At 42.5% G+C, this 11,301-nt stretch overlaps 1 protein-coding gene across 1 annotated transcript in view; it reads right to left on the bottom strand.

Moving 5' to 3' along the window:
• The window catches only part of LOC102820459 (piggyBac transposable element-derived protein 2-like), a 32,136-nt gene extending 22,281 nt beyond the window's left edge, over positions 1-9,855 (bottom strand). The window contains exons 1-3 of the mRNA XM_006872865.1: positions 9,442-9,855; positions 9,013-9,154; positions 5,203-7,016 (exon numbers count right to left, since the gene is read on the bottom strand). Of these exons, the coding sequence (XP_006872927.1) occupies positions 5,203-7,016; positions 9,013-9,154; positions 9,442-9,855 (2,370 nt within the window). The remainder of the gene's footprint in view (positions 1-5,202; positions 7,017-9,012; positions 9,155-9,441) is intronic.
• Positions 9,856-11,301: the final 1,446 nt, after the last annotated feature.

Genomic DNA, 11,301 nt, shown 5'->3' with positions numbered 1-11,301 from the left:
GTGGGACCCTATCCAGAGAAGCAGTGATGCCAGAGATGGAGGCAGAGACGATGACATGGAGAGATGGAGCAGCTGGGAACTTTAGATCCAGAGAGGGAGAGGGGCTATGTGCTGATGACTGGGGGGCAAGAAGGGGACAGGCTTGCAGGGTATACCCTTTGGTTGGTTGATGATGCATGGAGGGGATTGTAACCATGACAATGAAACAGTATATAATAGGCTAAATGTAAAACTAATGTTCTGCCATATAAACTATCACATAATTCACAATAAAACATTTTTTTTAAAAAGTAAAATGCTGTCTGTGACAGGACAATATACATATTGTGAGGTTGGCCCAGGACCGGGCAGTGTTTCGTTCTGTTGTGCATAGGGACACTATGAGTCAGTACCGACTCAAAGGCACCTAACAACAAGAAGGAAGACCAGTTAATACCATTATTATTCAAATTTACACCATTCACCAAAGCCAGTGATGATGAAACTGAAGAATTATAACAACTTTATCAGTCTGAAGTTGGTCAAACACACAATCAAAATGTATTGATAATTAAGCGTGATTGGAATGCAAATGTTGGAAGCAAAGAGGAAGAATCAGTAGTCAGAAACTATGGCCTTGTTGATACATGGAATGCACAGGAACAAAATTGACTACATCTGTGAGAGGTGACAATGGAGAAGCTCTATAGCATCAGCCAAAACAAGACCATGTGCAGACAGACTATGGGGCAGATCATTAATTGCTCATATCCAAGTTCAGGTTGAAACTGAAGAAAATTAACACAAGTCCAACAGAGCCAAGAGATGACCATGACTATATCCTTCCTGAATACAGACATCATTTCAAGGACAGATTTGATACAATAGACACTTATGACCAAAAGCCAGAAGAGTTGTATGATGACATCAAGAACATCATACAGGAAGAACGTAAAAGTTCACTAAGAAGACAAGAAAAGACCAAACTGAATATCAGAAGAGACTCTGAAACTTATTCTCCAACACAGAGATGCTAAAAAACAATGGAAGAAATGAGGAGGTAAAAGAGCTGAACAGAAAATTTCAAAGGGCAGCTTGAGAAAACAAAGTCAAGATTATAATGAAATGTGCGAAGACCTGGAATTAGAAAACCAAAAAGGAAGAACACCCTCAGCATTTCTCAAGTTGAAAGAACTGAAGAAAAAACTCAAGCCTCCACTTGCAATATTGAGGGATTCCATAGGCTAAATATTGAATGATGCCTAATCAAAAGAAGATAAAAGGAATATAGAGTCACTGTACCAAAAGGAAACGGTCAATGTTCAACCATTTCAAGAGATCACAAAATGTCGAAAGTCAATGGTACTGAAGGAAGAAGCCTAAGGTGCATTGAAGACATTGGCAAAAAACAAGGCTCCGGGAACTGATGGATAACAAATTGAAATCTCTCAACAAACTGATGCAGCATTGGAGGTGCTCCCTCAGGTACACCAAAAGATTTGGAAGACAGCTACCTGGCCAAATGACTGGAAAAGACTCCTATCTGTGACCATTCCAAAGAGAGGTGACCCAACAGAATGTGGAAATCATTGGACAATATTGTTAACATCACAGGCAGGTAAATTTTACTACAAATAATTTACAAAACAGCTGCAACAGTACATTGACAGGGAACTGCCAGAAGTTCAAGAGGGAATCAGATAAGGACGTGGAACTAGTTTTACCATTGCTGGCATCAGATGGAACTTGGCTGAAAGCAGAGAACACCAGAAAGATGTTTACCTGTGTTTTACTGACTATGCAAAGGCTTTTAACTGTGTGGATCATGACAAGCTATGGACAGCATTACAAAGAATGGGTATTCCAGAACACTTAATTGTGCTCATGAGTAACCTGTACATAGACCAGAAGGCAGTTGTTAGAACAGAATAAGGGAACACTGAATGGTTTAAAATCAGGAGAGGTGTGTGCCATGATTGTATTCTTTTACTGTATTTATTCAGTCTCTATGATGAACAAATAAATCTGAGAAGCTGGATTATATGAAGAATGTGGCATTGGGATTGGAGGAAGACTCATTAACAGTGTATGATATACAGATGATATAACCTTGCTTGCTGAAAGTGAAGAGGATTTAAAATATTTACTGATGAAGATCAAAAGCCACAGTCTTCAGTGTTAAGAAAACCAAAATCCTCATCACTGGACCAATAAATAACATCATGATACACAGCGAAAAGATTGAAGTTGTCAAAGACTTCATTTTGCTTTCATCCACTATCAGCACTCATGGAAGCAGCAGCCAAGAAACCAAACAGCATATTGCATTAAGCAAACCTGTTACACGAGACCTTGAAAGTACTCAAGAGAAAAGATGTCAATTTAAGAACTAAGGTGTACCTGGCCCAAGCCATGACATTTTCAGTAGCCTCATATGCATGTGAATGCTGAATAATGAATAAGGAAGACCACAGAAAAACTGATACATTTGAGTTATGGTTGGAGAATAATATTAAAAGTATCATGGACTGCCCAAAGAAAACAACTATGTGTTGGAAGAAGTACAGCCAGAATGCTCCTTAAAAGCCTGGGTAGCAAGACTTCATCTCTCATACTTCAGACACATAACCAGGAGGGACCAGTCCCTGGAGAATGACATCATACTTGGTACAGTAAAGGGTCAGAGAAAAAGAGGAAGGCCCCCTCCCCAGCCCCCATGAGATGGACTGACACAGTGGCAGCAGTAAAGGAATCAAGTGAGGATGGTTCAGGACCAGACAGTGTTTCCTTCTGTTGTGCATGGGATCACTATGAATCAGAACCAACTCAACAGCACCTAACAACAACGATCTTTATTTTATTCAATACTACTGAAAGTAACCAGTCCTAACACTACTGTTGTTATGTGCCAGTGAGTTGGTTCTGACTCATAGCGGCTCTATGTACGACCGAAGGTAACACTGCCTGGTCCTACACCATCCTTACAATCCTTGCTATGCTAGAGCCCACTGTTGTAGCTACCGTGCTCACCCATCTCACTGAGGGTCTTCTTTTTCACTGACCCTTTATTTTATCAAGCATGATATCCTTTTCCAGGGACTGGTCTCTCCTAATAACATGTCCAGAGTAAATGAGATGAAGTCTCATCATCCTCCCTTCTAAGGAGCATTCTCGCTACATTTTTCCTGACAAAATTGTTCACTGTTCTGGCAGTCCATAGTATATTCAATATTTTTTGCCAAAACCATAACTATAAGCAAACGGGGAGCTTGTATTAGAATGTAAATCAACACATGCTTTATCAACAAAGTTTAATTACAGTCCGCCCCACAAAAATACAGCTGAAGTAAACTGTATGTTTAGTGACGCAGTTGATTTACATTCTATTTAGCAAGCTCCTTAGCTCCTCACAGGCCAGTCAGTGCATCACACTTCAAGTAGCTCTGTTACCAGTGTTTGGAATGGTGTTGGGCCACAATGAAAATTTTATCTGTCAATAGTGAAATGAGAAACAGTAACATAATAATGACTATTTCATGATGCTAGTATGTTGTCCTTTATTCTGTGTTTATATCCTTCCTACAAATTTAGTACTGAAAATACCCTTTTTTTTATTAAACGATGATAGTTGCTCTATTCATGTTCCTTCTTAGAAGATAAAGCTGGGGACCCTACCACTGCCATCTAAAATTTTCTTTTTTAAAAACATTTTCCATGTACTTGAAATCCAGTCCAGAAACCACTATTTCAAGTGTGATAACAAAAGGAGCAGCAAAATATTCTTTACCAAGAGGCTTTGCCACCAACTAACTTAGTGTAGGAGAAGGACATTATGCTTGGTCAGCAACAGAGGAAGCCCCTCCACAAGATGGGTTGACACACTGACTGCAACAATGGGGTTCAAAAGTAACAGTTGTGAGGATGGTGCACAACTGAGCAGTGTTGCATTCTGTTGTACATAGTGTGGATAGTCAGAATGGACTCAGTGACACCTAACAACAGCAACAACTTAGTGTAAACTCTCAGTGCTTCTGTTCCCTCCTTGGCAAACTGAATACAATAATCATACACACCTTCACAGGGTTGGAGGATTACAGACATAATACATGTGCTTAGAAAAATGCTTGGCATATAGGAAGTGTTAGCTAGCTATCATTATTTTAACTACTGTTATAGTTACTTTTAATATTTAATATTTCAAGCTGAACCACATTCCATCTGTTTATCATTGATAGTAATATGTACAATTCTCTTCAGAGAGGCCCTTTTGCACAAAATTACCAATTAAGGGTGAGTCATAAAGTTTAAACATTGTGTTGTGATCTAAAAACCCAAAGCAGGAATATCCACTGCTGTCAAGTCAATAGTGACCCTGTACATAGAACAGAGCAGCCCCATTGGATTTTTCCAGGCTATAAATCCTTTCAGAAGAACACTTCAGCTTATACATAGCAGTTGAAGTGTTCAAACCACTAACCCTGTGGTTAGCAGTCCAACACTTAAATCCAATACACCACCAGGGGTCCTGAGAGCATGAACAGGACAACTTAAAGTCACCTGCCTCCAAGTAACTTTATAAAGAGAAAAACTTTGCTGCCATGTGAAGCCAGGTTTATATAAATGAGACTTCAAGACGGTAAACACTGAATACAATGAGAGAGGACTAATATTTACTTATACAGAGTCAAGAATTAAAAACGTAGTCAATGGACAAAATACGACAGAAATTTTAAGTAGAAGAAACATTTCAGGGAGAGGGAAGGAAAAGTAGGCATTACCAGCATTAACTAGTCCCTGGTTTCAAATTTTTCTGCCTATTACAACAATGACACATACACACCAAGAGTAGCTGCTGAGGCTGCTTATGTGCAACAAACACCTCATGAGATCTGGTTCCAGGGTTTAGAGATATAGGGTCATGGTTACGTGGAATACCCCAGTTAACGGGCCTTAAGCCCTTCCAAGGCCCAATTATTTTTTCCTTTAAAAATTTTCAATACTGTGTGTTTTCAGTAATGGAAGGCATGCTGAATCGAAGAGTCTTTCTTAATTTATGCTATGAAATATGACTTCTGATACATATTTTAAGGTGCACATATGCCCCTCAACACACCAGAAGTAGGAAATACTGGTGATATGAGGCAAGGATGAAATTGTTTTATCTTTGCAATTTTATTTTTTTTCGTGAAATTTTTCAAAACATGGGTCAATACACAAAGGCACCTGGCACTGCTTGCACATAACTCTTGTTCTAGTCTCCTTTTTCCTAGTGCTGCATTCTCTGCATCGTCTTCTAGATCCTTTGACGGGAAGATGTTTTCCAACTTGCTGCAGCCGTACCTCATCAGGCACCCCAGATACTCCTCGCTTGACCCAGGCCATAAATGAGGGTCTTCCTCTTCTCTTCCTTTTCCGGCCCACAGTAAGCTGCCTACTGAGAGCGAGCCTGAAAGACAGTTGGTTGCATCTGCCCCCATGGTTACAGTTCCACATTATAAAGCTATTTACAATGGCAAGGTCAATAAGGAAATGCAGTAACCGATGCCACCACTTGCGAGAGCGCCTTCCAATGGCGTACCTTTCACGTCTCTGGTCAAAGTGGTCCACTCCTCCCTTAATGGAGTTGTATTCTGCAACTGCTCTTGGGCAAGGGATTTGTGAAGAGGAACCGTCTTTGTTCTTTCTTTTGACAATAGTGATATCCTTTGGATTGTGGAATGTTGACAAAACTGTCACAGGTTTGTTGTCCTGCCACTTTATTGCCGACACACATCCTTTTGTACGAAACCTAGATTCTCCACGCTGTAAATTATCCTTCCTCCTCAGCATGTCTGGTAGCCCCTTTCTAGTTGCTCGCACTGTACCAACAGCATACAGTCCCCTTTCATTCATGCTTTTCATCAAGTGATAGGATGTAAAATAATTGTCGAAGGCAATGAGCCTATGGGAATGGTACCATGAATGGCACAATCCAAGTACAACACTCTCACCGAGGGAGAACGTTGAGTCATTATCTATACCTTTTTTTCCACAACAGATATCAAATTGACTCACAAAGCCAGTTTGTGAGTCAGCCAAGCACCAAACTTTGTAACCGCGCTGGACAGGCTTTATGGGTATATGGTGCTTTATTGAACGGTCCTTGAATGGCACCATGCTTTCATCAATTGCCATGACACTTGATGGCACATACACCTCCTTGAGGCGACTATTGAGAGCATTGATAATTGGGCGCAATTTGTGAAGCCGGTCATAGCCAGGTTCTCCCTTAGGCACAGCTTTAGAATTGTCATTGCAGTGTATGTTCTCGGTCAGTTTCTTGAATCTGGCTTTAGTCATAAGGTCTGGAACTGAGGCAAGACCCAAGAGGGGGTCACTGGACCAATAATGTCGGAGCTCCGGCAAGACGTGTATTCCCATCAGGATGTGCACAGCAATGAATGCCTTTATTTCCTCTACAGAGGTAGGCTGCCAGTTCTCAGCTGACCTTTTAATTTCCTTTCCTCGAGATCGTATGGTGCGCTCCTGGGTTGCATAAAGATTTGTTTGGTTCTTTATTGTTTCCAACATTTCTTCCGTAAATACAGACAAAAAATAATCCACTTCTGTATCCGTATGAGTCAAGTCAGGGCAAACTTGGGCATGTTGTTGGAGCGAGGCAGTTAGATTGTCGAAGTAGGAAACATCCTTGCACCATTCCCCTTCATTTTCTTCCATCTCATCAAGGACATCATCATTTGCTTCATCCCTTTCCTCTGCTACATCGGTGTCTTCCTCATTCTCTACTACCATGTCAGTGTTGTTGTCCCTACCTTCAAGATGTGATGCAGATTGCTCAAGACTGGTAAGGTCCTCTGAGGCATCCTCGTCACTCTCCTCTGAGGCATCCTCGTCACTCTCCTCCTCTGAGGCATCCTCATCCCTCTCCTCCTCTGAGACATCCTCATCACACTCATCCTCCGAGTCCTCCTCATTGTTGGGTAGAGAAAAGAAATACTCTAGAATTTCTTCAGTGGTTCTAAATCTGTTTGCCATTTCTAAAACAGAGGGATGTTTCAGAAAAACATAATTGTTGGTTCTGCAAAACTAGGAGAATATCTACAGCATACCTCCAAACAAACATAAGAATACACAAGGGGAGAAAAACTGCCTAACTCAAGGGTTCTGCATAAATTGATAAAACCAAAGGAATTTGTATCTGTGGGAAGTCACCACTACAATGAAGTTGTTCTTAATGAAAAAAGTAGTACTCATAGCTCAGAAACAAGGGCAGTCCTGACAGACTGTAAGACAATAACTGACGACTCATCAAGGATGCTGCAATGCATGCATATAACCAACAGTGTCTGACAATGAATGGGGCCTACGAGCAACTTACTCTTCTGAGAAGTCCATTCTCCTGAGCAATACCTCCCTGCCCTCAAGTCAATTCTGGCTTATAGTGAGCCTATAAGACACAGCAGAGCTGCCCCATAGGGTTTCTTCCAAGAGAAGATAGTCTTATCTTTCTCCTTTTGAGGGGCTGGTGAGTTAAAGCTGCTGACCTTGGGATTAGCAGCCCAGCACTCAGCCCCCTGCACCCTAGAGCTCATCACCAAGCACATAGGAACCAGGAAATGTACTTACAAAGCTTATTTCCCAGCAAAAAAGCCAAAAAGTTTTGCAAAACCACACCTCCAGGATGCACCACCTAAAACAATACCCTTCCAACACCATAATGTGGTGCCAACACCTGTTTCTTTAGTTTTCACAATTAAAGAGGTCCTTATCTGGTAACAGTACACACTTAAATCAGAAAAACAGCTTCCCAAATTTCTGAAAACCTGAAAATGTTTGTGAGTACATTTGGTCCCCCAAATCATGCAGGGATAACATGTGGAGCACCTCTGTCCTACCTCCTAATTTGTTGCATAGTGCCTGGGGTCTTAAAAGCTTGCAGCAGCCATCCAAGGCACAAAAACTGGTCTCTATAAGCCTGGAGCAACAGAGGAAGAAGGAAAGTCAGAAATAAGAAGAGGAAATGGAACATGTGGCTAATTACCTCCATGAACAACTGTCTCCTTTGCCATGAGACCAGAAGATGTGGATGGTTACCTGGCTACCATTACTGAACAGTTTGACCACAGATTCTAAAGAAGAATCCTGATCAAAAGCAGAAAAATGCAGAACAGAATATCAAATTCTCATGGACTCCAGAGTTTCTGGTGCCAGGGAGGCTGGATGAAACCCCTATTGGCCTGAGATAATCTTCAAGCCTTAAACCACAAATATCCCCTGAAGTCTTAAAAACCAAACAGTTTAGCTTAATTTGAAAGAATGGCTGCCTTGAGCGCTGAACTCTTTCAAGAGTTATCTACATGGGATCAAATTAGTTAGGAAACTTATGGGACAGTAAGTTTATGCTAATGGGAGAAGAAAAAGAAAACGAGAATGTTTGTACAACTCAAAGAACATAATCAGTACCACAGAATTTTACATTGAAACTGTTGAATTGGTGTATGTTTTGCTGCATATATTCTCAACAACAATAAAAAAAATTTTTTCCTGTCTTATTTTCAACTGGGGCTTTCGTTAGTTGCTGTGAAGTAGGCTTCAATTCATAGAGACCCCATGTGTACAGAGTACAGAAATGCTCCACAGAGTTTTCACAGCTGTGACCTTTTGGAAGCAAATCGCCAGGTGTGTCTTCCAAGGCATCTCTAAGTGAATTCAAACAGCTAAACTTTCCTTTAGTAGTCAAGCGCTTAACCATTAGCACAGCCAGAGACTCCAATTAGGGGCTAGAAACATGCAATTGAACACGTTCCAGTTAAAATGAAGACCTGTGGCTCTACCATCAATTGAGTGGAAAAGAGGGTAGATTCAAACGCTGTTGTGAAACACCTACAACAAGAGTCAGGAGTCCAGACTTCCTTTACTCTAAGTAAAATCACATAAACCACAATTCTAAAATTTGCTTTGGTGTCCATCATCAGCTGAAGGAACATCTCTATTCTCCTCCCACTCAGTATTAGATTGAATCTTGCTCCTTACCATTCTCTTCTAAGTGTTGGCTGGACTGTGAAGATTCACTTTTTAACTGGTTTGCCAAGGGCAGTTTTAAACATGATGAGTCCTGGGCTCTTTCCACAGGCTCCGAATCCTTCAAAGGCATTTCCTGTGAACTAACAGGAACCTAGTAAAAAATGAGTAGAGACGGGTTCATGAGGGCATTACTATGGGAACTAGAGCTAAAAGTCTTAGCGATAAGCGAAAATCCATAAAAATAACAACAGGGTAGGAAAACAACAACAACAAAAATCCATTTCCACATCCAAAGATAAAGACAAAATCAGAAGCAAGTAGCTTTAGTCTTCAGCAGACTGAAATGTGTCTACTCTCCCACTGCTGAGCAGATGCCTCCCCCCCAGAACAAAGATCCAAATCCCTTTCCCTCAGTATACCTCACATTCTGTCTCCCACCTGCTCTCCTGGCTCATCCAGCTCTCTCTCTAAATCCTCCAACACAGTCACTGCCTCCTCCCCGCTCTCGGGATGCTGCTCCCGCACCCAGCTCTGCAGCTCCCCAGGCAGGATGGCCAGGAACTGCTCCAGCACCAGCAGCTCCAGGATCTGCTCCTTGCTATGCATCTCAGGTTGCAGCCATTGTCGGCAGAGCTCCCGGAGCCGACTCAGCGCCTCCCGGGGCCCAGGTGTCTCTTGGTAGCAAAATTGCCTGAACCGTAGGCGAAAGATCTCCCTGGCATGGGTTTGTTTCCTTTGAAAGTTGGATTCTTGTCTCCAAATATGTTCATCTTCCTCCACCTTCACAATCTGAAGCCCCACTGGCTCCTGTGGAACTTGGAAGGACAACTCTGCAGCTTCTCTTGGCTTCATGGTCTGCTGGGGTGGAACAACTCCCTCAAAACGTATTAAACATTCTCAGTTGAGATTATTTCCCTTGTTCTTTTCAGGGTGGAAAAGCTGTAAGAGACAATAGATCACAAATCCAAATAAAGAAAGCGTTTTTGGTTTTGTTTTCCTGCTTCCCAAAGTTGCCCCCTCCTCTGCGATTCCATAGCATTAGTTCATCACCTTAGCAGGTGATGCTGGAACACTGGCTTTTGTGTCTATCTCCACCACCACAGAAGCGGTTCCCCCCTTTTATGTAACACTCTCACCTTCATATAATATATAGTGTTTTACAGTTTACAAAGTGCGTTCACAAACATTGTTTTATAAATAAAACAACAAAACAGTAGGATTAGAGCTAAAAATACCCAAATAATCCATTGTTCCCAAATCACTCTGAGGTCCCCCAAAAAGAATAAACAGGAAAATCTCTTGTTTAAACCTAGAGAGGAACCGAAGTAACCTTGGCTTTTGGAGGCTGGCTGGGTCAGGGGTTGTGACAGACTCTCCGTGCCCCTGAGGAAAGACAGCAGGCCAGATGGGAAGCGGGTGGTCCTCATGGACCCGGGTCTGGCCAGCGCCGAGGACCACCTTGGACTTCAGAGTTTGAAACGTTTGGGGGAGCCAGCCCGGAAAAGCGGACTCCCAACTCTGGCCCCAATCAGCCCGCTCAGCCGCTCCCTCCACGGAGCCCAGGAACCACCTACCCCCTGACTGGCTAGGTCTCCAACACCGCCACTCCAGTCAGCGAATCCGGTCTTCTCACCAGTAACTCCAAGTGGGTGAGGGGGAAGTAAAAATTAACTTCTAACTGACCGTAAAGAAGCCTAACGCTGAGCCAGCCCAGCCTACAAAAACCTAGGTTACTTCCGGATCCTCTCTAGGACGCTGGGAGGTCTTGCCTTCTCAGTGGTTCCCTAGCCTTTGTTTCCTGCAGCAAGAGTAGCAAAACCAACCGCCAAAAACTTCTCAAACTCACCTCTGTCGTTAGACGGCTGTTTGCGTTTCCTGCTGTCCAGATCAAACTCCCCTCTCCAAGGAGTTTCTCCAGGTCAAGAACTACATCCTATACATTAGCACTAATTCCATACGAAGGTTCTTTCAATTGAGGTGGGTTTGAACTGCAAGGTCGGTGGTTTAAACTTATCAGCCTCTCCTCGGAAACCCTATACAGGGTCGCTATGAGTTGGAACCAACTGGTAGCCCACCACCACTGCCACCACCACAGTGCTCCTTAGATGTGAGGATGGCAAGACTTTTCTCACATATTTTGGACATGTTGTCATGGAGAAATGCAGTCCCTGGAGAAGGACATCATGCTTGGTAAAGTGGAGGGTCAGGGTAAGAGAGGAAGACCCCGAAGGAGATGGATTGACACAGTAGCTACAACAATGAGCTCAAACACGACAATTGTGAGGATGGCACAGCACC

This window comes from Chrysochloris asiatica, unplaced genomic scaffold (genome assembly GCF_000296735.1).
Source record: "Chrysochloris asiatica unplaced genomic scaffold, ChrAsi1.0 scaffold00213, whole genome shotgun sequence".
Classification (NCBI taxonomy): Eukaryota; Metazoa; Chordata; class Mammalia; order Afrosoricida; family Chrysochloridae; genus Chrysochloris; species Chrysochloris asiatica.
This window is presented reverse-complemented; position numbering and strand designations above follow the sequence as displayed.